The 27,669-nt window shown below is 50.3% G+C and overlaps 1 protein-coding gene across 2 annotated transcripts; it reads right to left on the bottom strand.

The window, feature by feature from the left end:
- Positions 1 to 11,503, bottom strand: SFTPB (surfactant protein B). Of its 2 annotated transcripts, none has more exons than XM_005662410.3 (11): positions 11,393 to 11,503; positions 10,224 to 10,351; positions 9,901 to 9,972; positions 9,226 to 9,351; positions 8,476 to 8,628; positions 8,153 to 8,242; positions 5,766 to 5,949; positions 5,452 to 5,612; positions 2,771 to 2,851; positions 1,598 to 1,682; positions 1 to 1,473 (listed from the first exon to the last, which is right to left on the bottom strand). In XM_005662410.3, exons 1-10 carry the CDS (start codon positions 11,454 to 11,456, stop codon positions 1,620 to 1,622), a joined length of 1,122 nt encoding a protein of 373 aa, XP_005662467.1. In that variant the 5' UTR covers positions 11,457 to 11,503; the 3' UTR covers positions 1 to 1,473; positions 1,598 to 1,619.

The following is a 27,669-nucleotide window of genomic DNA, read 5'->3' as shown; positions in this document are numbered from 1 at the left end:
TTTTTTCTGGGATCGATGTTTCCATTTTTTATTCTTCTGAATTTTGAATTGTGGAAAAGTGTTAGCAGAATAACTGTATAGTATCTTGTGCATATGGAGATCAGAGTCGGGCAGGGCCCAGCTCCTCCCTCACTGTCCTCTTGGACCAGGACTTGGGGAGGGGCTGGAAGCCCACGACAACTTCTGTGATGAAGAGGTCCCCTCGGCCCAGCTCTGGGGGCGCTGTGGGAGCTGGGCTGGCTCGGGTTGGAGGTGAAGGTGGCCCAGGGCCCCTTCTGCAGACCTCCTCCAAAAGATGCAGCCTTGGCCATGCCTCACACTCAGAGAGGAGGGAAGTGGCTCTGGTTTTGGGCTGTGGTTAGAGTTAGGATGGACTGGCCGACCCAGCACTGAGAGCACAGGCCTCAGGGCCTATCGAGGAAAAGGTGGTAGGGGAGGCAGGTGTGGGAGCGAAGTCTTCTGGGTGTGGCTGTGGGCAGGGGCTGGAGCTAGAGGAGGGGCCTAGTCAGGAGGAGTGGCAGAGTCCCCAAGACCACCTCACCGGGCTCCCCCTTCATCACCAGGGCCAGTGAGGGCCAGTGAGGGGCCGTGTGTCTTACTTGGCTGGGGACCCATGGCCAGTTGATAGCAGAGTCAGGACCAGAGCCCGGGGCTCCTATGCCATCCACTGCTTTTCCTGTTTCACCAGGGATGGAAGGCCCAGCTCCCTGACCCCCCAGGCCCCACCAGCTGGCGTCAGTGGGGAGGGATGATGTCCAGCTGGCCCTTGCAGGGAAGGTCCGAGCTGCAGCAGACACTTCCTCCCCCTGGCCTCCCATGGGGGCTTGTGATTCTAGAGGTTTCAGGAGCAGGCTGGGCTCCCCCACTCACCCTCCCCACCCCTACAGCCCCAGATGGAAGAGGCGGGCCCTGGGGTGTGAGCCCAGGAGGGCCGGGGCGTACCATTTTGTTCACAACTCTAGCCCTGGCCCCTAGAATGTGGTCTGGCTACAGGCACTCACTGCATTTTTAAAACAAGAATGAAGAAATAAATACATGGCCTTTTTGTTGGGGTCCCGCTCAGGGCAGAACTGTGAGGTCGACCAAGCTTGTTCTCAGAGGCACTTCCTTGCCCCGAGGCGCACGGAGGCTGCATCTGAACCACCCTGTCCCAAGGTTCGAAGATGGGGAGAGAGAGGGACGTGTCTCAGGAGGGAGGCAGCAGGTGATGGAGGAATTCCTGGCATCTGAGGGATTGTCATCCTTGGGCAGCAAAGTCTGATTTCCTCAGGCAAGGTTAGGTTGGTCTGAATACATCAAATGTAGAAGCTCAGCAAGTCCCAAGGAGGGCTGTGAAAGGGAAGCCTCAGCCAGGTGGCAGCTCCCCTGAGGCCTGGGTCAGGGCAGGGGATTCTGGGCAAGTGGGGTGGATGGGTCCGAGAGAGTCGCTCTGGTGATGGTGCTGCTGGGGTCCTCAGGAGCCGGGGGTCTGGCCTGTGAGGAGGAGAATGGAGCAGCCAGCAGCAGTGGCCGCCTCTTTCTGCTTGGGGCCTGGGGGACTCCTCCCCCTCCAGCCAATGGGAACAGGGACCCCACCCCATTAGGGGCCTGGACTCACCTGGCATGGCTTTGAGTGGTCATCAGACGTGGGGGCTGTGGACACACTGGAGAGGACTGAATGGGGTCATACACGTCCCCAGGGCCTGCCACGGGAACAGTGTTAGAGCCTGGGGCCTCGCATCCCCCAGACCCAGCTCCGAGGGGGTCAGAGAGGCTCCTCTCGGAAGGGGCAGCTCTCACCCCACCTGCTACTTGGTAGCTCTTGTAGATCCCTTGGTGCCTCCCCCAAGCCACAGGCTTCTGGGTTTAGAGCTGGAGGAAGTGGGAGGCTTGCCCCGGGACACCCCCTGTGTACCCCTCACCAGCTGCATGGCTCAGTGAACACCCCATCCCATAATGTGCAGCAACCCCCACTCCTTAGATTGCCCCTCCACCCTCCTTTTCCGTTCTTTCCTGGTTTTTTCCTTTTTGTCTTTTTAGGGCCACACCCTCAAAAAAGGTGCCAGGCAGGACAGAGGAGGGGGAGAAAATTCTGAGAGTGGTGTGGGGTGGTGGGAAGGAGTTTGGAGCAAAGTTCACAGAAAAGGGAGGCCAGGAGGACAAAAAGTATTTCAACAAGAGCAGAAACACACACCCGTATCATTTCCTTTTCTATTCTGTTCCTCTTGCCAAAATCCAGCCCTGGACATACCAGCTACCACCACCACTCATCTGATGGCAGGGATTTCGTCAGCAATCTGGTGGGTTTCATCTCTGCCCCCTCCCTTTTTATTTTATTTAAAAATTTTTTTTGTTCTTTTTTTAGGCCCGCACCTACAGCACATGGAGGTTCCCAGGCTAGGGGTGGAATCAGAGCTGCAGCCACTGGCCTACGCCACAGTCACAGCAACACTGGATCTGAGCTGTATTTGTGACATACACTACAGCTCATGTCAATGCTGGATCCTTAATGCACTGAGCAAGGCCAGGGATCGAACCTGCATCCTCATGGATACTAGTTGGGTTCATTACTGCGGAACCACATCGGGAACTCCTCTGCTCCCTTCTTAACTGTTCTGAGACTGCCTTTTCTATATTAAACATGGGAGGGCACTTCCCAGTCCCGGGCTTGTGCTCTTGGGGCTGCCTTGTGCCTGGGGATGGGGTGGGGTGGGGTGGGCAGGGCCTCTGAGGACTATGGGTGGGGGCCATGGGAGCTGGTCCTGAGACCAGCTGGGAGGAGTGGGCATACCTGGCAAGCGGTGTGGGCATCCCAGCCCCTGGACACGAAGGACTGCAGCTGGAGTGAATGCTGCTCCACGAACTGCTCACACTGAGGAGGGGACAGACACCGGGTGGGGTGGACCCAGGCCAGGGCTGGGCTCTCCTGCTTTGCTGGCTGGGCCTCCCCACTTGTCTGGGTCACTCCAGGGCTCCTCCGTCTTCCCCAACCCCTGCCTGGGTGTAGGTCCAGCCCTCAGCCCCACTGAACTGCTTTGGCTGTAAGACCCTGAATGAGCCAGTATGGGTGGAAATAGGGGTTTCTACTGACAAAGCCAGGGATATTGGAAGAGCAGGCATAGGGGCAGAATCTTAGTCCCTTTCTCCCACCTTCTTCCCTCCCCCCCCCCACTTTATTGGTTTTAGGGCCGCATGCTTGGCATGTGGAAATTCCCAGGCTAGGGATAGAATTGGAGCTGCAGCTGCCGGCCTACACCACAGCCACAGCAACAGCAATGCCGGATCAGAGCCGAGCTGTGTCTCTGACCTACATCATAGCTAAGGGCAACTCTGCATCCTTAACCCTCTGAGCAAGCTCAGGGATCAAACACGCATCCCCATGGATACTAGTTGGGTTTGTTACTGCTGAGCCACAATGGGAACTTCCTTCCACCCCCCTTAAATTCAGTTCTTTTTTAGTAACCCCATAGCATATCGAATTCCAGGGTCAGAGATCACATCCAAATCGCAGTTTCGACCTTTGCCGCAGCTGTGGCAATGCTGGATCCTTAACCCACTGTGCCGGGCTGGGGATTCAGAGACACCACTGATACCACTGAGTCACAGTGGGAGCTCTTTTCAGTTCTTTTTTTTAGGGCCGCACCTGGGGCATATGGAGGTTCCCAAGCTAGGGGTGGAATTGGAGCTACAGCTGCTGGCCTACACCACAGCCACAGCAACGCTGGATCCAAGCTGAACCTGTGACCTATATCACAGCTCATGGCAATGTTGGATCCTTAATCTACTGAGTGAGGCCAGGGATCAAACACACATCCTCATGGATACTAGTCAGATTCATTTCTGCTGCGACGATGGGAACTCCATTTTTTTTTTTTTTATTTTTTATTATTTATTTTTTGGGTGCACCCGTGGCGTGGGGAAGTTCCCTGGCCAGGGATAGAACCCAAGCCACAGCAGCGACCTGAGCCAGAACAGTGACAACACTGCATCCTTAACCTGCTGCAACACCAAGGAATTCCTTCATCTCAGTTCTAGAGGGCATCCTAAGGCTCCTGGTCTTGGAGACCTGATGGGGGGAGCAAGGGAGCATTCTGCTGGAAGGGGCCTCCTGGGAAGCCTCGTCACCCCATGAGTACAGAGACTCCAGGACGTGAGGCCCAGCCCTCTCCTCCTGCCCATGGGTTGGTCCCCACTGAGTCACACTAGGAGGAGGGTTGGGGCTGGGAGAGGACTGGGACCCTGGAGAGAAGCCAGGCCATCCCCTGCTCCAGCTGGCCCTGGCATTGCTCATGTCCTGGTAGATAACTGGGCCTCACGCCTGGCTCTGCTTGCCCTCCAGATCCCATGCCCTTTGTCCAGAAGCTCCTGATCTTAGCAGGTTAGAGTCCCACCATTGCTCAGCCCACATTCCACCTGCCTGTCTGAGCCCCTAAAGGGCGGAGGTCTGGCCCACTCTGAGTGTCTCTGGCTGGGAAGCAGAAGATAAATGGGTCCCAGGCTGAGCAATGGTAATGTGTTCCCTGTGGACAGGTAACTGCAAGATAAAAGCTGCCTCCTGATTGGATAAAATGGAGACAACCTATTTCTTGTTCTTGAGGTTAAGGAGACTTCCAGAACGACACCCTCCCAGAAAGTTTCTTCAGGGGTCAGAGAAGGGAGGGGGGTAGCAAACCATAGTACATCCTGTCACCTTCCCAGAGACCCTTGTGCTAGAAACCATCCTGGCTGAAGGATGCACATGCACACAGGGGAGGGCCCTGATCAGGCCAAAGCCAGACGAAGCAAGATGATTGGCCAGAGGAAGCCCAGAAGGACCATCCTCACACAAGCAATTTAAGGGACCTCCAAAGTAGATGTTGCTCGCTTCTTCTCTTGCTCTTTCTCTCTCCCTCCCCAACCCTGCCTCCAGGCCTGCCTGTGCCTGTGCTTTCTCTGCACCTACCTTCTCTCTCTCTCTCTCTTTCTTTTTTGCTTTTCAGGGCCGCACCTGCAGCATATGGAGGTTCCCGGGCTAGGGGTCGAATCAGAGTTATAGCTACCAGCCTGCACCACAGCCACAGCAATGCAAAAGCTGAGCTGCATCTGAGACTGATATCACAGCTCACGGCAACGCTGGATCCCAAACCCACTGAGCGAGGCCAGGGATTGAACATTTATCCTCATGGATTCTAGTCGGATCTGTTTCTGCTGCACCACAAGGGGAACTCCTCTCTTCTCTTTTAATAAAACTTGCCTGTGGTTTCTCCACACCTGTCTTCTTTCTCTTCTCTCTTTAAATAAACACTTTCTTGCCTCACTACCCTGAATTCTCTCTCCAAAAGGACAAAGTTCTGGGGACCTACATCAAGTGCTTAGGGTTCAGTGTTCTCACCCAACAACCAGAGCTGGGGAGTCTTTCCTGGGCTCAACTCTCTTCTGTGGGCAGCCTCTGGGTCCTAACCCTCCCGCCCCCGCCTCCTGCCCGCCCCTCACCTTTTGCTTGTCCAGCCAGGAGCCCAGGCAGGCCTGGCGCATTGCCTGTGGCACGGCCTGCTCACTGCTGTTCTCTGCCTGAGTGGTCACAAACATGCAGAGCTGGCACTCAGAGTCTTGCGGTAGCCATTCTCCTGGCAGGGACCCCAGACCAGTGAGGGCTGGAGAGAAAAAAAGGTCAAGGCCCCCCAGCAGGATATTCAGTTCCTGTCCTTGCTGGAGCAGGGCACAGGGACCGGAGAGTGAGAGGGCGGTGCAGGGCAGGGGTGGAGGTGGGAGGGGGTGATGGGCAGGGGTTGGAGCAGCAGGCTCACCTGAGCCCACGCTGTCCTCACTGGAGCATCGGAGGACGAGGCCACAGACCAGCTGGGGCAGTGTGCGGTCCAGCAGCATGTTCAGCAGGATGACAATGTAGCGCTCAGCCAGGCACTGGCAGATGCCGCCCACCACCAGGGGTACCACGTGGCACACCTGGGCCACAGCCTTGCCCAGCACACCCTGGGGCAGGGGGCCAAGAGAGGGCAGGGTGGGACCTTCCCTGAAAGATCTACTCTGTGCCCAGCACCAGCTGGGTACTTCGTTAGACCTTCCTTGGTTCCCTTGGGGATTTATTGTGCTGTTTACAGATGAGGACACGAAGCATCAGCCAGTCCAGGGGACTTGCTCAGAGTCACGGAGCTGGTGCAGGAACCAGGCCACTGACTCACGTCTGATCTCAAAGACTCTGGAGTTGCTGAAAATCCAGCGTTTCCCACGAGAGCCGGGCCTGAGTCTCCTCCCTCCCCACCTGCGCTTCACCGCAGGTGGAGGAGCTCTTGTCTGTGGCTCCTGGGGCCAACCAGTCCCCAAGTCTCCGGTTTCAAGAGACCCTGGGGGAAGCCAGGAGTCTCCCCACCCCCTATCTCCCCTGCGCCCCCCACTCCGCATTCTGAACACAACCTCTGGCTTTCTCATCTTCTACCCTCTGCTCTAGACAATCTCAATAATCATCACAATCTAATGCATCTGAAATGTCTAGCTTTGGCCCAGGCTCCTCAAAGTTCCAGACCCATGTACCCTTACTGCCTCCTCTAGTTCCCTTGGATGGAAACGTCTGCAAACTCCAGATGTCTAAAACCAAATACGGTTTCCTTCCTCCGTATGGTGGTGCACATTGCCGCCCTGCACAACTCAGAAAGCAGTATCCTCTTTCACGCCTCCTCCTTCCTAAACTCCACATGTCTCAGCACATCGGTCGGCATGTCCTTCAATTTTACCATCTAAAATTTAAATATCTTGAATCTGTCCATTTCTTTTTACTGCCACCACCTAGTCATCATTTCTCCTAATTTATCTCCCTGAATGCAGTGTCTCTACCTGGAGTTAGAGATATCTTTTCAAAGTTTAAGTGTATTTCTTTTCTTTCTTTCTTTCTTTCTTTCTTTTTTTTTTTTTGCTTTTTTTAGGGCCACACTGCAGCATATGGAGGTTCCCAGGCTGGAGGTCCAATCGAAGCTACAGCTGCCGGCCTACACCAGAGCCACAGCAACACCAGATCTAAGCCATGTCTACAACCTACACCACAGCTCATGGCAATGCTGGATCCTTAACCCACTGCGAGGGGCCAGGGATCGAACCTACATCCTCATGGATACTAGTTGGAATCGTTTCCACTGTGCCACAATGGGAACTCCACGACTTAGAAGAATCTTTTCTGCACTTTGATACCTGGTGTAATGCCTGCCACACGGTAGGGGCTTCCCAGTGATTGAATAAGCTCTAGGCCTGGCAGCAACCAGGCCACCTAGCCTAAGTGCCGGGTCCCTTGCAGGGGGGTAGGGGAGCAGAGGAGAAGTGGCCCCCCTCCTAATTCCTGGCAGCTAGCTGGCCCCTGACTGGGCTGTGAGGAGGGGTGGGGGCGGTGGTGCCCTGGAGGTGTGACCTGGAATCGGGCACTTGCTGTCCCCAGCCATCTGCCTCTACATGGATTAAATCATGAGCAACTGCAGCTGCTGACCTGCAGCTCCCCCTGAGCTGAGCTCAGGATAGAAATCAGGCATGAAGCACTCTGTGCTCTGGGAAAACTGGGAGAAAAAGTCTCTGGATAGATATTTTTTAGGAGAAGATTTTAGGTGCCGAATGCTTGCATTTCCTCATATCTAGAAAAACAATAAAATCCTTCATGGTGATGTCAGCTCCTTGTGACTAGTAGGAACCTTCAAGAGACTAGCAACACACTTTTATAAAATGTGTGCATGGCGGCATGCACCTCCCCCATCGCCTTTATCATATACGCTGATGTTACTTCCCTGTCTCTTTGGGGGTATTTCACAGCTATCTGAAATACCACCCAACCAGGGCTGTAGTTAAGTGGACAAAACAGAGAATGTCACAGCCATCTGCAAATGCAGCCCCCGCCAAGAGAGCTAGGAAGACATAGGAGTCCAGCCCCATGGCAGAGATGCGTATCAAAGGAATGACTTCATTGAGTCCAGACCTCCTTTGTTCCTGCTACCTGCCCTTTGTTACAAAAAATTCCTATATATCCTAGATCCCCCCTCACCTCCTTGGAGTGGTTTCTCATGACTCCTGAGATGCTGTCTCCTGAGCTTAAGTCCTAATTTTGCCCTAAATAAAACTTAGCTTTCAACTTTCAGGTTGTGTGTTGTTTTCCCAAGTCGACAGAGGGGAGGGGCACCTGATGAGGCCCTAGACCCCTCACCTTGGGAACCACAGCTTGGATCCGCTTGATCAGAGTCCTGCAGAGCCAGCAGAAGGGAAGAGGAATGGGGAACTTCTGCTTGGAGAGATCCTGGGGGAGAGAATCACGCTGGAGGGAGGCTGGACCAGGGAAGACTCCTCTGGGCTCTGCCTCACCTGCCTCCATCTCCTGCCTCCTGCTCCAGCCTCAGAGGCTGCCTGGAGCTGCTGGTCCCTTCCCAACCCTGCCTCTCCCAGGGACAAGGGCCTGGGCTGTGGCCCTAGCTCTCCAGCTCCCCCCCAACCCCTGCCCAACCTCTCCGGTGTGTGTGGGGCCTTTCTCACCTGTGTCTGAGGCCCAGGCCTCGCCTGGAGGCCTGCGGGCAGCAGGGGGAGGGCCAGCTTGTCCAGCAGAGAGCCTGTCAGCTCTGGCCCCTGGCCTGGCTCTGGATGCTCAGGTTTGCACAGGCCCAAGTGCTTGCAGATGGCCTTCAGGTTCTAGGGCACAAGGCGGGGCCAGGGGGTGGTCAGGGTGGGGGAGGGACCCCCACTCCTGCTCAGTCTGGCTCAACGATTCAGGGCCTAGGCCACTATCTTTGGTCTGGAGTAGGGGACAGACTGTTTGGGGGCCGTAAGCTGGTGGGAGTGACCAAAGGCAGAGATGGGGCCAGGTGAGGACTTTGGGGCAGGGGTCTGGGACCGTGTGTGAGCACAGATGTTTGTGGGGATGAGTCTAAGTGTGTGAGAGTGTGTTTGTACTTGTGAGTGTGTAGACAGTGTGGGCTTTACGTGAGACTGAGTGTAGCATGAGTGTGCGACCCAGTGTAGGTTTGCGTGAGGGGTGTGAAAATGTGTGTGTTTTGTAAGTGTGCAGGCCCACTATGCACAGCTGATGGGTAGGGCTGTGATCTGGACACCTGGCTGAGGGTCACCGAGTTTCCTGGACCAGTTGTGAGCAGGGTGTGTGTGTGCATGTGTGCCTATGTTTACATGCATGTGGGGTGGGCTGGGGTGCCCAGTGTGAGTGTAACTCTGAGTGAGGACGGCTGGGGGCTGTGCAGGAGGCAAAGAGGCAGCCAGGGGGGCAGACCTCACCATTTGGCTCTGGAAGTGATCAACGACCAGCGGAAAGTAAGTCTCCAGCAGGTGGTGACACTGGGGCACCAGCAGCTTCACGGGGAGGACGTCACACTCTTTCTCCAGGAACTTCCGCATCGTGTCCTGGGAGATAGGCAGGAGGGGCAACCGTCAGCCTGGCTCTGCCTGAGCCCCTGGATGCGGGGCCACTGCCCAGCCAACTGCCCACCTTTGCCCTCAGCCTTGAGTTGGGAGGGTGCAAAGGAGCCACGTGGCTGGGCATAGGCAAGGCTGCTCCCTTCAAGAAACACTGTCTCTGATTATGCTGCCGAGCTGACTTCCTGACCCTTACCTGGCCAGGAGGCTCCTGGAGTCCCCAGCAAACCCAGGCATCCCCCCGGCCCGGAGAAGGCTCCTTTAAGGGGCTAACCTCTTCTCCCAATTTTTTTTTTTCCTTTTTAGGGTTGCCCCTGTGGCATACGGAGGTTCTCAGGCTAGGAGTCCAATCGGCGCTGCACCTGCTGACCTAGACCACAGCCACAGCAACGCCAGATCCTTAGCCCACTAAGCAAGCATTGGACCCACGTCCTCATGAACACTAGTCAGGTTTGTACCCCAATGAGCCACAACAGGAACTCCCATCTTCTCCATCTCTTAACCCCCAAACTTCATGCAGGGTCTGGGCCTCATCACCTGGAAAATGGCCTCCTTGGCCATCTTGGTGAGGATGCTGGCGATGTCCTCACATTCCTGGCACAGGTCATCCTGGGGAGGGACCCCAAGGTGAGGCAGGTGAGTCAGGGACACTCTCAGCCAGGCAGAGGCTGACAGGGCATTCCAAGACACAGGCAATGGCCCGTGATCCCATCCCACCCCGCCCCACCCCACCCCTCACATTCTGTCCTGTTCCACCTCCCCCAGTCCAGCCCACCTGCAATCCCTCAGGCCCAGCCAGAGCCCACCCAGGACCCTCTACTCCAGACCTTTGTCCCGGTTCATTCTTGGGTGGTACTCACGGTTGGGGCGTGGCCCCAGACTTGGTGTAGGCAGTGCCCAAGGGCTTGGCACTGCAATGCTTGCTCCAGGCTTTGGCACCAGAACTCAGGGCCCTGGTCACAGACCGGGGATGACGTGGTCCCGATGGCTGTTGGTTGGGGCCAGAGCAACCTTGGGATTCAAGCCGCACCTGACACCCTGAACTCACCCCACCTCTACGACCAATTTTTCTGTGGCTCATGGCTATTAAAACATGCTGGGAGGAGTTCCTGTTGTGGCTCAGTGGAAACGAATATGATTAGCATCCATGAGGACGCAGGTTCAATCCCTGGCCTCGCTCAGTGGGTGAAGGATCCAGCATTGCTGTGAGCTGTGGTGGAAGTCACAGACATGGCTCAGATCTGGCATTGCTGTGGCTGTGGCTTAGGCCAGTGGCTACAACTCTGATTCAACCCCTAGCCTGGGAACCTCCATATGCTGCAGGTGCAGCCTTAATAAAAGACAAAAAAAACAGAAGCAAAAAAGAAAAAACCAAAACCAAAAAAAAAAAAAAACACCATGCTCGAGTTAGACAGCTCTGGGTTCTACCCCATCTCGTGCCCCACCAGCTATGTGACCTTGGACAAGCCCTGGAGTCTCTCTGAATCAAAGCTCCTTCAAATTTAAAATGAGAAGATGGGGAGCTCCTGCTGTAATGCAGTTGGTTAAGAACTGGACATAGTGTCTGTGAGGATGCAGGTGCGATTCCTGGCCTTGCCCAGTGGGTTAAGGATCCCGTGTTGCTGTGAGCTGTAGCTGTCGGTCAAAGATGAGGCTTGGATCTGGTATTGCTGTGGCTGTGGCGTAGGCCCCAGCTACAGTTCCAATTGGACCCTTAGCCTGGGAACCTCCATATGCCACAGGTGTGGCCGTTAAAAAATAGAAGAATCTGACTGCAGTGACTCATGTCACTCACTGTGGAGGTGCAGGTTTGATCCCCAGCCTGGCACAGTGAGTTAAAGATCTGGTGTCGTTGCAGCTGCAGCGTAGGTCCAAGCTGAGGCTCAGATTCAATCCCTGGCTGGGGAACTACCACATGTCAAGGGAGCAGCCATAAAAGGACAATGTACATACAAAGGATAATGCGATGCTCTCTCCATACCTGGCCCCAGGTGGGAGGGGAGCGAGGAGAGAGGCTGGGGCAACTCACCAGTGCCTGGACCACACAGAGTGGGCAGCAGCAGCAGCCACGGCAGCAGATGTGACTTGGCCATGACTCCTCCGCAGCCTGGACACCCTGCTTGGGCTGGGGACCTTATAGCTGGGGGCTGGGTTTGTGGGGGCAGGGCTCTGTGGGTGCAGCAGTGACTTCAGTGTTTGCCTTTGTCCTGGAGGGCCCTCCAGGTGCTTTGATCCCTGCCTCTTCCCAGGAGTGACACTCCTGGGTGCCACCCCCACTCCTCCTACCGCCCACGGTCTCTGGAAGGATGTCCTTTCCTGCTCCCTTTGCCCCCTACTCCCACCCTACTCCTGTGGGCCTTGGCTCCTGGCTCCCAGCAGCCAGGTGCCTCTTAAGCCTTCACATCTGGAGTCCCATGATTCTCTGGGTCGTGGAGGTGTAACCGAGGCAGGACCAGGGCAGCTAGAGCGGTCCCCCTCCCTTCTCTACCCCAGGCCTCTCAGCCCTCCTCTGCTCCTGAGCAATGCTCTTAAGAACTTCCTGCCCGGCTCTTGACCCAGGTTAAGCACGGCATGGGCAGGCCTGGGACCCTCCAAGGCCACCTACCACCTGCCCCCTCCCAACTCTTTCCTCCAGAAAACTTGTATGAGAACACGGCTGCATTAGTCAGAAGAGGGTTTACAGGAAACAAAGATAAAAGTATGAGACAAGAGGCATGGCTGGTGCTTCAGGAGAAAGAAACTGTCCTCTGCAGCTGCCAGGTCAGCCCCAGTGGGCAGCACAGCCGTAATGACCAGCTCACTACTGATGAGGGGTGGACGCTGCTATCGAAAGGGCAGGGAATTGGACGTTGGCTCATGACCTTGGTGGCCAGTTTCGCTGAGTCTGGGGGCGCCCTCTCTGGCGGAGGCTCACTCAGGGCAGGACTCAGGCTGGCCGAGTGAGTCCCTCCAGGTCACACAGGGATTCAGGTAGTTTCTGTTGGCCTTGAGCCCTTACTGGTATGACAAAGAGTTGCCATTGTGGGAGTTGACCAAGGGGGTGTGTAAATGTGTGACAAAGATGGGGACCCCGTGACTTGTGTTCTACCCAGGAAGTGGAACAGGAAGAGCTTGTAGATTACTAAGTGTTAAAGGAGCCGAGCTGGATGCAGTCAGGTTTGGGCACACTCAGGACTGATGGGGTGGCCTTAGCGCTGCTGGGTGGTGAGGGGTACAAGGGTGGGGGTGGGGTTGGTTCTAGAATGGCTGCCTCCAGGGGTATTGGTCAGGGTGCCTAATGGCTATAGCGTGGGCTTCCCATGGCCCCTGCTTCCTTCTCACTCAGGGCACAGTGCAGAGCCAGCTGGCTCAGGAGGGCAGGCTGTGATCCACACAGTCACTCAGGAGCCCAGCCCCGATGCTTGCTCCGAAGCTCCCAGGGCTCAGGGTCCTCCCCTGGCTAGGAATGGGGTGTTGGGAGTCAGGCCTGGGAGTGGGCTTCATTTCTGTTTCTAGTACATGGGCAAGAACTCAGTCGCCCTGTCGCACTTAACCAAGGGGAAGCCATGTGCCCAGGGGAAAAGGGACATGGAGTGGTCTCAAATCCACCATACTGAATACCAAACTATGCATTTTGTGGTGTTTTCTAGATAGTAGATCCATGGCTCCCATCAAATCCTCAAAGAGGGGTGGGTGTCTCTATACTGTTGAAAGCTGCCATCCAAGAAGATAAAATAAAGAAAATACTGAAGTTCCTCCTGTGGCTCTGTGGGTTAAGAACCCAATGTAGTATCTGTGAGGAGGCAGGTTCAATCCCTAGCCTTGCTCACCGGGTTAAGGATCCAGCATTGCTGCAAGCTGCTGGGTAGGTCAAAGATGCTGCTTGGATCCAGTATTGCTGTGGCTGGGGTATAGGCTGGTGGCTGCAGTTCTGATTTGAACCCTAGACTGGAAATTTCCACATGCTGCAGGTGTGGCTGTAAAAAGAAAAAAATAAAATAAAATAAAATAAAGAAAATGCAAAAAGCCAGCCATTGGCCAAGCTGTCCTGGCCTTGGGCAAGGGTGAGAAAGTCCTGCCTCTTGGTCCCCCAGATGGGTCCCTGTTTCCCCTTGATCTGAGGTCGCCTGTACCACATTCTCTGATTAAAATTTGGCTTTTCTTGGGGAGTGGCCTGCACATATCTGATGCTCTGGCAGCTTCCTCCTGACTCACTTATTTCTCACTGTAAATGAATGAGGACTCATCCTAAAGAAATAAAAGAAACATTCCATTAACTGCCCCAAGGTCTAAGAGTATATTAACTTGAGTTTGCAGCTAAGAGGTGGCTCTCCTCCTGGCGTGTGGACAATTTGACATTTCTGAGGGGCAGTTCCTTGTATTCAAACTATGGAATTCATGTTTCCTGTCCAGCACCATGCCCACAGCCCACTGCAGTCTGCACCACACAAGTCTGCCCTGACCTATTCCCTGCAACCCTGTTTAGAAAGTGCTGTCAGGAACTCCTGGAAAGGGAAGCCCACTCGACCACTTCCATCCATTCCGTGGCTGGAGCCTTTTGGGCCAAGTATAGACATCTGACCCAAAGAAAATCAATCCATCAGCTTGGTTGAGCCAATTGGATTTTGAGCTGGGAATTGAGAACTGAGCCAGCTGGTAGTGGGATAGAAAAGAAGCAAACGTGTGAAGAGACAAAATTGAATTAATGGTACATTAACAGAGGGTCCTTGTTGGCTCACTGTAAAGTGGCCTGGAGTAAATCAAAACCATACTTTACACTCCCTAGGATGGCTATGGTTAAAAAACAGAAAATACAGCTGGCTTCCGTACCTGCAGGTTCACATCCACGCATCCAAACAATTGCAGATCCCATGTGACAGCTATGGGACTTGAGTGTCCTCAGTTTGGACATTTGTGACAGGTCCTAGGACCAATCTCCCATAGACACCGAAGGTCAGCTGTAACCAGCTGATGAGGATGTGGAGAGACTGGAATTTTTTTTTTTTTGGTCTTTTTTGCCATTTCTTGGGCTGCTCCTGTGGCATATGGAGGTTCCCAGGCTAGGGGTCTAGTCAGAGCTGTAGATGCCGGCCTATGCCACAGCCATAGCAACATCAGATCCAAGCCGCATCTGCGACCTACACCACAGCTCACGGCAACGCTGGATCCTTAACCCACTGAGCAAGGGCAGGGATGGAACCTGCAATCTCATGGTTCATAGTTGGATTTGTTAACCGCTGCACCACGATGGGCACTCTCTGAGACCAGAATTCTAGTGCATTACTGATGAGAAGCAAAGTGGTGCCATTGCTGTGGAGAGCAGTTTGTGCAAAACAGTTCTTCAAAAAGTTGATCATAGAATTACCCTAGGACCCAGCAAGTCCCTTCCTGTGTGTACACCCAAGAGAACAGAAAGCAGGGCTACAGCAGATGCTTGTAAACCTGTGTTCATGGTAGCATTACTCACACTAGCCAAAAGGTGGAAACAACCCTAGAGACATCAATGGACCAATAGGTAAACGAAACATGGTATAGCTATACAATAGAATATTACACGGCCAGAAAAAAGGAATGAAATTCTGACATATGTACCAAATAGATGAACCTTAAGATCGTGACACAGAAAACAAGTACTGCATGAGTCTAGTCAAATTCACAGAGACAGAAGACAGAATGGTGGTTGCCAGGGGCTGGGAAGAGGGGGAAGGGGAAGTTAGTGTTTAATGGGGACAGAGTTTCAGTTTTGCAAGATGAGAAAGTGCTGGGAGGTAGATGATGATGATGGTTACACAATATCGTAAATGAACATACTTAAGCCACTGAACTTTTTGCTTAAGATTGTTAAAATGGTAAATTTAATATTACGGATATTTTACTGCAATTAAAAAGAAGGAGGTAGAGAGAAGAGACAGGGAGAAATAAGTTAAGTTAGAGGTAAAAAAAGAAAGTTTGTTTTTCTTTATTTTTTGGCCGCGTTGTGGCATGTGGAAGTTCCCAGGCCAACCCAAGCTGCTGCAGTGACAACGGTGGGTCTTTAACCTGCTGGGTCACAAGGGTTTCTTTTGATTGTGGGAAATATGAGGCTCCAAAGTGTGGGACTTGAGGGACTTGGGGGCGGAGACCCAAAGGGCTCAGTGAAGTGTTGTTACAGGTTATGTATTAAAATCGCTTTTTATGTCCATCACAAGATGAAAGCAAAGAGCAGAATTCTTAGTGCCTTTTGTGGTTTGGGGCTGCATTTCCCTGAACCCACTGTGGGACTAACTCCTCAGGGCCTATGACTTTCCTCTCCTCTCCCACCTGCATGCCTTTGTTGATTTGAATGTAGCTTCTGGGTTTGGGGTTGAACCCATGGAGAAAGCAAGGGGCCTTGAGAGATGTCCTGGCAGGTTTTTCCAGCACAGTCCTTTCTTACTTTGTCTTTCAAAGGAAGGAATTTACTTAGAGGAGGGGGAGGGAAGGCAATGAAACTTAGAGTGTAGAAAGAGCTCTCATTTCATTCCTTTAATCAAATAACAGTTAAGGATCTGGTGTTCCTATGTGGTGCAACAGGATTGGTGGCATCCTGCAGAGCTAGGGCGCAGGTTCCATCCTGGGCCTGGCACAGTGTGTTAAAGGATCCATTGCTGCAGCTGTGGCATAGGTTGCAACTGGGGCTGGGATCTGATCCCTGGCCTGGGGACTCCATATGCTGAGGGAGCAACCACAACAACAACAAAAATAGTTAAATGATCTGGGAGCTGGGGCCTCAGTGCCCACTGCCCTCATGGAACCAGGGGAAGCACAGGGACTCCTAGGGTCATGGGAGTGGAGGAGACTTTGTAAGGACTGAAATTCTTGCAGTAGTTGGAAGCAAGGGACACTGGAAGTTCAAATTATTACTCCGGCATTGATTCCATTTTTTTCTTGTTTTTATGGCCACACCTGCAGCATATGAAAGTTCCCAGGCTAGGGGTCGAATTGGAGCTGCAGCTGCCAGCCTACACCACAGCCACAGCAACTCAGGATCTGAGTCTCATCTTTGACCTATGCGGCAGCTCGTGGGAACACCAGATCCTTAACCCACTGAGTGAGGCCAGGGATTGAACCTGTATCCTCAACAGAGACTACGTTGGGACCTCAACCAGCTGAGCCACAATGGGAACTCCTGGTTCCATTTTTAAGCCCATGTTGGGATGGTGACTTGAAGAAGTAATGGGTCTATTTATTTATTTCACTCAATTAAGAAACACACACACACACAATTGGCAAGGTGCCAGATGCTATTCTAGGCATTAGAGATGCCGCAGTGAATGAATTTGATACTGTGCTTGCCTTCAGCACCCAGTGGGTGCTGTCTGGGGAGCCAGGTGTCTATGTCTCTCTCACTGAACCGTGAGCCTCAGGGACAGAGATCTTGTCTAATCCCTATCTGTGCTTTCATGACATCTTTGATGGGGCTTTGTCCACAGTAGGAGATCAAATATACTTCCTGAATCGAGTGGTCCTGATGGATTCACCCTGCTCAGGATGTTAGCTGCTTAACACGTGAACTTCTTCCAGCAGGGCACTTTTGTCATATCCAGCAACTGAAAATATTCAAGGGCAAAGGAGGAACTAAAATCGATAAAAATGAACTGAAAATGTATCTTTTTGTAATTTTCTATTAATTTTGTGAAAATAATCCTTGTTTCGGGTATTTTTATGGTACAAACAAGAGAGAACTTGATTCAATCTGACCTATACAGAAAGGAAATTTTTGGTTCCTATAATTTAAAAGTCAGGACTAGATCAAGTAGTTGTAGGCAGAGCTTAATCCATTGGCTGAAATCATGTTACCAAGATCTGTCCTCTGCTTCCTGGGGTGTCACGGTGTCACCACACACTGTCCAGGCAGGGAGTGGGGCTCCTCTGGCAGCTCTGACGGGTGGTCAGAAGAAGGCTTTCTTCCCTGAAGCTGCAGCAAAGTTCTCATATCGGTGAGGTTCACACTGGGGTACGTACCCATTCCTGAACCCGCTGCTGTGCCAGCCAGTGGGACACAATGATTGGTTGACAGCACACAGCTTCTGTCCCTGCAGATGGCCAAAGAGAGGGAGACTCAGGACCCTCAAAGTCTTGGTACTGACACAAAAGGAAAGGAGCCATTAAGTCACCAGGGAACTCCTCCATTATAACCATTCTTTTTTTTCCTTTTCTTTTCTTTTTTCTTTTTGTTTTTTTCAAGCAAGCAAAGTCTTTATTACAGGAAAGCAAACGATTCCCGGGACAAGAATCCCCCTCTCTATTGTCCTATAGGGGTTTTTATCCCTTAAAGATGGGGGGTACCAACGTGGGGTCCAGAAAGATGTGGTTTTCTCCCATTGGCCTTGCCCAGATCCGTCCTTGTTCAATAGGGGCCCTAGGGGTGGAAATGTCCCTTGAGTCTCACGGTTTCTTTGCCCTTCTCTTCCCATAGACTGAGTCACCATTTCTCTCATTCCTTTTCTGTCAATTGAAGAGTGAGTTAGAGATTAATGTCCATCTGGGGTAACCGCTCCTTTTTTTTTTTTTTTTTTTTTTTTTTTTTTGTCTTTTTGCCATTTCTTGGGCTGCTCCCTCGGCATATGGAGGTTCCCAGGCTAGGGGTTGAATCGGAGCTGTAGCTGCCGGCCTACGCCAGGGCCACAGCAACGCGGGATCCGAGCCGCGTCTGCAACCTACCCCATAGCTCACGGCAACGCTGGATCGTTAACCCACTGAGCAAGGGCAGGGATCGAACCCGCAACCTCATGGTTCCTAGTCGGATTCGTTAACCACTGCACCACGACGGGAACTCCCTGGGGTAAACGTTCTTAAGTGTGCAGTTCAGTGGTATTAAGTACATTATTGTGTAACCATCATCACCAATAAATAACTCCCTATTCCCCCCCAGGTCCTGGCAACTACAATTCTACTTCCTGTGTCTACAGTTTTTTTTTTTTTTTTTTTTTATGGCTGCCCCTGTGGCATATGGAAGTTCCTGGGCCAGGTCTTGAATCAGAGCTTAGCTGCAGCCTACACCCCAGCTGTGGCCACACTGGATCCAAGGCAGCTTGCGGTGATGTTGGATCCTTAACCCACTGATCGAGGACAGGGATCGAACCGGCACCCTCACAGAGCCTGTCTCTATGATTTTCACTACTCTAGGTACCTCAAATGGGTGGAATCACACATGAAATATCTGCCTTCTTGTGACTGGCTTAGTTCATTGAGCATCATGTCCTCAAGGTTCATTCATGTTGTAGCCTGTGTCAGAATTTCTGTCCTCTTTAAGGTGGCATAATATTCCAGGGTGTGTGTGTGTGTCTATCCTTCTAGCTAGATATATCTGTGTCTATATTCATCACATTTTGTTTATGGAATCGTGTCTTTTAAATGTCCCTAAAATCGCGTGTGTAGGTTTTTGGTTTGGAGGGAATTTCTGTCCGGTAGTTTATGTTCTTTCCCAGCCCCCAATTGCCCAGTGTAAGGAGATAGGAGGATGTGAGAGGCATATCCTTCATGGGTGTCTGGGTCTCCTTTCTGCAGGAAGAAGTGCTTCAGGCCCCTCCTCTTGGTCTCCCCCTGCAGGAAAAGGCTTCAGTGGACGTCCCAAGGGGGGACCAGGATAGCTATGCCTGGGACCTGTGCAAGGTATTGACGGGGAAGGCAGAAGGCCCCTTAAGGAAGGAGCTTCACCGAAGGGAAGAGAAGCTGATCTGACTGGAAGGGTGTCTACTGCCTTTCCTACCCGGACAAGAAGCTTTTCCGAGGGAAGACGGGGTCAAGAACAATATCTGGCAGAACCCCGGCTCGGAGCTGAACGCTGTGCTGGGCACCGGGGGGTGGGGAGGAATGACTCCCTTGCCGCCGCCCTGCTCTCACCAGGATGTTTTGTAGAGAAAACAACAAACCCACTTCTTCAGCCACCAGGAGGCTCAATCTCAGGAAATTCTGACCACTGAACCCCAAAGCTTAGTGGCTTAGGACCACAGAGGTTTGTTTCATGCTCAAGTTCATGCGCACGATGGGTGGCCAGGGGCTTGCTCATCACAGCCTCCCTGGGGGCGGAAGCTGACACACACATAGTCGTTCACTAGGGGAAAAGAGAACCCCGAGGGCCTCACACTGGCTGACAAATGTTCCGTCCGGAAAAGGGACACACTTGACTTCTTAATTGCAGCGTCCAGCCTCGCAGGGCCCCATCCACACAAGGCAGCCAGGACATGCAATCCCACCACTGACCAATAGGTGCAGAGGTGGCGCTGTGTCAGGAACTCCACACCTTCCTTGGCGGCTTTAACGCGCTGAACACTGATCACCCTGCGACTTCGGTCTCTCTGCACCTCACGTCTCACAAATCTATAGATGTTGCTGTGGCCTGAGTTCCCATTGTGGCTCAGCGGGTTAAGAACCTGACTATCATCCATGAGGATACAGTTTGATCCCTGGTCTTGCTCAGTAGGTTAAGGATCACTCCTTGCCACAAGGCATGGTGTAGGTTGCAGATGCCTCTCAGATCTGGCTTTGCTAGGGCTGTGGTGTAGGCCCGCAGCTGCAACTCTGATTACCTCTAGCCTGGGAACTTCCATATGCTGCTCTGTGGCCAAAAGAGATGTTGCTGGGGCCTGTTGAGGAAGGATTTTTTTTTTTTTTTTTTTTTTTTTTGCTTTTTAGGGCCACACCCAAGGCATATGGAGGTTCTTAGGCTAGGGGTCTAATCAGAGGTACAGCTGCCAGCCTGCACCTCAGCTCATGGCAACACCAGATCCTCAACCCACTGAGCAAGGCCAGGGATCGAATATGAAACCTCCTGGTTCCTAGTTGGATTTGTTTCCACTGCACCACAACGGGAACTCCCAAGGAAGGCTTTTCTTTTTTAATGCAGGCAGACTGATAAAAGGCCTCCTATAATTTCTTGCAACACTGGATACCTGGGCTTCCCAGCATCTTAGCTCTTCTTTCCTACTCTTCACACTTAGTTGTGTGATTGTTGTCTTCTCACCCAGTAGAATGTAAGCTCTATGAGGGCAGGCCCATGTTTGGTTTTTCTCGTTGTCCTATCCTTAGTGCCTGGCGGGACAGCTGGCATGGAGTAGGCATTCATTAGTATTTGCTGGAGAAACGGACATGGCCTGAGGCGGGGGTTCTGGGTCAGGGTGTGCCCTGCTGACTCGTTGCGGGGACCACCCAGAAGGCTATCTGAGCAGCTGCTGGGAGAGACGGCTCACAGCTGGAGTCTGGAGCAGACCCCAGCATCCCAGGCTGAGCAGGATGTGAGACCAGACCAAAAACAGCCAGGTTTGCCCCCAGTCCAGTCCAAGTCCAAGTCCCAGGGACAGTATAAAGAGAGGTGAGTTTCTGTTATGGCACAGAGGAAACAAATTCAACTAGTATCCAGGAGGATGCAAGTTCAATCCCTGGCCTCACTCAGTGGGTCAGGGATCCAGTGTTGCTGTGAGCTGTGGTGTACATCGAAAATTCGGCTGGGATCCAGGGTTGCTGTGGCATAGGTTGGCAGCTGTAGATCCAATTTTTTTTTTTGTCTTTTTAGGGCCACACCCGCGGCATATGGAGTTTCCCAGGCTAGGGGTCGAATCGGAGCTACAACTGCTGACCTACACCACAGCCACAGCAATGTGGGATCCGAGCCATGTCTGTGACCTACACCACAGCTCACGGCAACGCTGGATCCTTAACCCACTGAGCAAGGCCAGGGATCAAAGCTGCATCCTCATGGGACTCCAAAATGTCACTTTCTTAAATTTACTCATAGGTCACTGTGTCTGGGAAAACTTGTTAGTAATAATTTACAAAAAACTCTAGGAGCTTTTGCACAGCAAAGGAAAGCACACACACACACACACACACACACACACACACACAAGACAACTTACAGAATGGAAGAAAATAGATTCAAACGATGTAACCGACAAGGGCATAATCTCTAAAATATACAACTTTATACAACTCAAAGGCAAAAAAACCAACAACCCAATTGAAAAATGGGCAAAAGACCTGAATAGACATTTCTCCAAAGAAGATATACAAATTTGACCAAAAAGCACGTGAAAAAATGTTCAACATTACTGATTATTAGAGAAATGCAAATCAAAACTACCATGAGGTACCACTTCATACCAGTCAGAATGGCCATCATTAATAAGTCCACAAATAACAACTACTGGAGGGGGTGTGGAGAAAAGGGAACCCTCCAGCACTGTTGGTGGGAATGTAAATTGGTACAATCACTATGGAAAACAGTATGGAGGCACCCCAGAAAACTAAATATAGAACTACCCTAGGACGCAGCAATCCCATTCCAGACAAAACTTTCCTTGAAATAGACACATGCACCTGTATGTTCATTGCAGCACTATTCACAATAGCTAAGACATGGAAACAACCTAAATGTCCACCAACAGATGAATGGATTAAGGAGATGTGGTATATATACACAATGGAATACTACTCAGCCATAGAAAAGAACAGAATAATGCCATTTGTAGCAATATGGCATACTAAGTGAAACAAGTCAGAAAGAGAAAGACAAATGCAATATTTTATCACTTATATCTGGAATCTAATATATGGCACCAATGAACCTTTCTGCGGAAAAGAAACTCATGGACTCGGAGAACAGACTTGTTGTTCCAAGGGAGAGGGAGAGGGAGAGGGAGTGGGATGGATTGAGAATTTGGGGTTAACAGATGCAAACTATTGCCTTTGGAGTGGATAAGCAATAAGATCCTGCTGTAGAGCACTGGGAACTGTATCTAGTCACTTAAGATGGAGCATGATGGAGGATAATGTGAGAAAAAGAATGTATACATGTATGTGTGACTGGGTCACCTTGCTGTACAGTAGAAAATTGACAGAACACTAAACCACCTATAATGGAAAAAATAAAAATCATTAAAAAAACCCAAAGGACAATAAAGGAGACTTAAAAAAATAAACCAATGGGAACTAATCAAACTGACAAGCCTTTGCACAGCAAAGGAAACCAAAAAGACGACAAAAAGACAACTTACAGAATGGGAGAAAATAGTTTCAAATGATGCAATGGACAAGGGCTTAATCTCTAGAATATACAAGCAACTTATACAACTCAACAGCAAAAAAGCCAACAACCCAATGGAAAAATGGGCAAAGGACCTGAAGTAGACATTTCTCCAAAGAAGATATACAGATGGCCAACAAGCACGTGAAAAAATGCTCAACATCCCTGATTATTAGAGAAATGCAAATCAAAACTACCATGAAATACCACCTCACACCAGTAAGAATGGCCATCATTAATGAGTCCACAAATAACAAGTGCTGGAGGGGTTGTGGAGAAAAGGGATCCCTCCTGCACTGTTGGTGGGAATGTAAGCTGGTACAGCCACTATGGAGAACAGTATGGAGGTACCTTAGAAATCTATACATAAAACTACCATATGATCCAACAATCCCACTCTTGGGCATATATCTAGACAAAACTTTCCTTGAAAAAACACATCCACCTGCATGTTCATTGAAGCTCTATTCACAAAGGCCAAGACATGGAAATAACCCAAACGTCCATCGACAGATGATTGGATTAGGAAGATGTGGTATATATATGCAATGGAACACAACTCAGCCATAAAAAAGAACAAAATAATGCCTTTTGCAGCAACATGGATGGAACTAGAGATTCTCATACTGAGTGAAATAAGTCAGAAAGGGAAAAACAAATACCATATGATATCACTCATATCTTGTATCTAATATACAGCACAAATGAACCTTTCCACAGAAAAGAAAATCATGGACTTGGAGAATAGACTTGTGGTTCCTGGGGGGAGGGGACAGAGTGGGAGGGAATGGGAGCTTGGGGTCAACAGATGCAAACTATTGCTCATGGAATGGATTTACAATGAGATTCTGCTGTGTAGCACTGAGAACTATGTCTAGATACTTACAACACAGCACGACAATGGGAGAAAAAATTATGTATACACGTATGTGTAACTGGTCACCATGCTGTAGGTGGAAAAAAAAGTGTGTTGGGGAAAATAACAATTAAAAAAAATAAAGGACACTAAAGAGAAAAAAATCTGGGAGCTCCCATTGTGGCTCAGTGGGTTAAGAACCCAACTAGTATCCATGAGGACAAGGGTTTTATCCCTGGCCTCTTTTAGTGGGTTAAGGACCTGGCATTGCCATGAGTGTGATATAGGTCACATACACAGCTGGGATCCCACATTGCTGTGGCTGTTGTGTAGGCTGGCAGCTGCAGCTCTGATTTGACCCCTAGACTGGGAATTTTCACATGCCACAGGTATGGCTCTCAAAAGCAAAGAAAAAAAAAAAAACAATTTCTTGAATTTCTTGGTGATGTGCCTTGGTGAGCCCCTTAAAAAAAATCTAAAGACAAGTAGTATATCAACTTGTCAATGGTATTTGTTGATGCTATTTCTTGGTAGAATCATGTTTGATCACTATCATTATCTCTGTACTTAAAATGCAAAAGAAAGGAAAATCCCCCTCTTGCCTCAAATATACTAGCACATGAAAAGCTATTAGAAAACAATTCAAGTCAGTGTAGAATTTGTCCCATTTGAATTGTGTGGTGGGGCAGACCTGGTGTGAATCAATGGTACTAAGGGAGAAGTCTGAACCCCAAAACGTGGAGAGCTGGGGAGTAAATGCCAGAAGGGTGAGAGCAGTGTCCCCAGGCCTGTTATATGAGGTGGTAGGGCAGTAGATGTGGCAAAGGTTAGGTACCAGGACACACAGTGGCAGAAGCCAACATCCCAGTGAGCTGCTGGGGAAGCCAGAGTGGTTTGGGCAATTCTGGGATGGAGTTGGCAGGTGTGAGTGAGGGGAAGAGGGGCAGATGAGGGCTCAGAGTGGGCTCTGAGAACCCCATTGTGTTACTCTGAATCCAAGGTCTCTTCAACCTTAGTAGCCAAAGGTGGAAATTTCCAGGGACTTTGGAGCTTCTCAAAGGAGTGAACGCTTATAGGGGTGGCGCTGGGATGGGAGAGTTATGAGAAATTTTATGAAGGAGAGTAAAAGATGGATATAAACGGGAAAAGGTGACAGAAAAGAATTAACTTCTGAGAGCAGAGGCCTGGGGGGGAGGGGAGAGTGGGCCCCCTTGTGGCCTGGGAACTTGAGAGGTTGGTTATGGGCAGTGCAGATGAGGTCTGCTAACTCTCTGAGAATCTACTAATCTTTCTTGTCTATCACATTCTGCAGTGTGACTCAAATAGTGGTGGTCATGTGGTCAGGAGTGCATCCTCAACTCTGATCAGCGACAACCAGGAGAAGTTCAAGAATCTTCCCTCTCCATCTGATCTGTCTTTTGTTGGCCAGAGTGGTGTATTATTCAGGAGCTTCTGTCAAGGCGCGAAGCAGGGTGCACTTGTAATTTCTCAAGCCCCAGTCAAGATTCTAGTATTAGCAGGCTGCCGAGGCACCAGAATGAGCCCTTTGAGCCAGCCAACATCTATTTGAGAAGGAATTCAAGGAAATGCATTCAAAATGGTGAGGGGAAACTATGCCATGTGAGGCTCCTTCCATCCATCAATCCTCCATTCATCCATCCATCTATCCCTCCCTCCATCCATCAATTCCTCCATCTATCCATCCATCCTTCCCTCCACCCACCCATCTATCAGTCCATCCATCCACCCACCCATCTATCCATCCACCCAACCATCCATCCATCCATCTATCCATCCATCTATCTATCCATCCATCCACCCACCCACCCATCTATCAATCCATCCATCCGCCCACCCATCTATCCATCCACCCAACCATCCATCCACCCATCTATCCATCCACCTATCTATCCATCCATCCACCCACCCACCCATCTATCCACCCATCCATCCATCCACCCACCCATCCATCCACCCACCCATCCATCCATCCATCTATCCATTCATCCATCCATCCATCCATCCATCCATCCATCCATCCATCCATCTATCCATCCATCCACCCATCCATCCCTCTACCCAAAAGAACACAAGATGGTAATGAACATGTTCACTTTCTTGACTGCTGTGATGGTTTCACAGGTGTACACGTGTCAAAACTGATAAAATCATACACATTAGATGCATCCACGTGAGCATACTTTAATTATATTTCAGTAAAGTTGGAAAAGAGGAAAGGATCAGTGTGTATCTATAAGTTGAAACCAATAACAACTCACACATCCATCAACAGGCAAATGGATAAAGTAGGGAATATTCACAAAAGGGAATAGTGCTCAGCAATGGAAAGAAACAGAATCCTCATACACACAACAACATGGGTGAAATTCATGCACATTAAAAAAGTGATCAAAAGAAGTCAGACAGAGGAGTTCCCACTGAGGCACTGTGGGCTAATGATCTGGCTTCTCTCTGTGGAGGCACCAGTTGGGTTCCCAGCCTAGCACAGTGGTTAAGGATCTAGTATTGCTGTAGCTGTGGATTGGTCACAGCTCTGGCTAGGGAACTTCCATAGGCTTCGGGGGAGGCCAGTGGCTGGGAAAAAAAAAAAGTCAGACACAAGAGAACGCATGCTCTGGATTCTATTTATATATATATCAAAAGCAGAGAAAACAGAACTACAGTGTTTAAGAGTATAGGAGTTCCCTTCGTGGCTCAGTGGTTAACGAACCCGACAAGTATCCATGAGGATGTGGATTCGATCCCTGGCTTTGTTCAGTGGGTTAAGGATCCTGTGTTGCAGTGAGCTGTGGTGTAGGTCTCAGAGGCAGCTCAGATCCTGTGTTGCTGTGGCTGTGGTGTAGGCTGGCAGCTGAAGCTCCCATTTGACCCCTAGCCTGGGAACCTCCATAGGCTTTGGGTGTGGGCCTAAAATAGCAAAAAAAAAAAAAAAAAAAAAAAAAAAGAGAGCGAGAGAGAGAATAGTTATATACTCATATAGCACAGGGAACTGTACTCAATATATTGTAATATTCTATAATGGTAAAGAATCTGTTCTTTTTTATACAAGATACTGAGTACAGTTATTATAGATGTGTACACATATATATACATACCTATAACTGATTCACTTTACTGTACACCTGAAACTAACACGACATTGTACGTCAACTCTACTCCAATAAAAGCGAGATAAATTAAATACAAAGAAATAAGAGTATGTGCTCAGATGGTAAAACCTGAGAGAAAAACAAGTATCTGATTCTCACTAAGGTCAGGATAGTATTACCTTAGGGCAGGAGGGTCTGGAAATAGGGGGGCTTCCAGGGTGCTGGCAGAATCTTGGCCTGGGTGGTGGTGACATGCATTTATTTTTATTATGTTTATTTGTTTCCTAATAAACAATTGTTTTGTTTTGTGCACACTTGTGAATATGTTTTACATTTTATAATTAAGAATGGAGCACTGTGCATGTACTATGCTTATATGGAAAGAGAAAAAATAAAGTTTTAACAGTAGTTTCCTAAAGAGAGAGACCATGGGATAGTGGGAAAGTAGGAGCTTATGTTTGTTTTCCCTATGCTTCTCTTTCCTTTTCTTTTTTTAGCCATTCCCCCAGCTTGCAGAGGTTCCCAAGCCAGGGATCAAGCCAGCACCACAGCAGTGACAATGTTAGATCCTTAGTCCATTGAGCCACTGGGGAACTCCCCTTATGCTTTTCTTTCTTTTTTTCCTCTTTGTCATTTTAGGGCCTGACCCACGGCATATGAATGTTCCCAGGCTAGGGGCCCAATCAGAGCTGTAGCCACTGGCCTATGTGCCACAGCCACAGCAATGCAGGATATGAGCTGTGTCTGTGACCTACACCAGTCCTTAACCCACTGAGCGAGACCAGGGATCGAACCTGCGTTCTCATGGATGCTAGTCAGATTCGTCTCCACTGAGCCATGATGGGAACTCCTGCTTATGCTTTTTATTACTAAAAAAATTTAAAGAATTTCCTCATGCAGTGAGTAAAAAACCCCAAAAGCTTAATCATAAACTCAGAGATGATAAAGCAAAGGAGGGGGTGTCCAGCTGCAGGTGCTGAAGCAGGGATCCAAGAAAAGAAGAAAAGACAGGCAAGATGGCCTGTGTATATATGTGAGTATGCGTGTGTGGAGTGGGAGAGAGGAAGTTGAAGCAGAGGGAACTTCAGAGTGACTCATAGTCTGAGAAAGGCTTCATTCATCTGTTATGGCTGACTTTGGAGATGGAGTGAGCCATGAGCCAGGGAAATGCCAGTAGCCTCTAGAAGCCGAGAACCACCCTCAGATGATAGCCAGCCAGGAAAAAGAAGCTTCAGTCCTACAACCACCACCAGGAACTGAATTCTGCCAACAACCTGAATGATTTTGGAAGCACATTCTTCCCAGATAAGAGTCCACCC

Source organism: Sus scrofa, chromosome 3, assembly GCF_000003025.6.
Source record: "Sus scrofa isolate TJ Tabasco breed Duroc chromosome 3, Sscrofa11.1, whole genome shotgun sequence".
NCBI lineage: Eukaryota > Metazoa > Chordata > Mammalia > Artiodactyla > Suidae > Sus > Sus scrofa.
The sequence above is the reverse complement of the archived record's forward strand: the minus strand, read 5'-3'. Positions and strand labels throughout refer to the sequence as shown.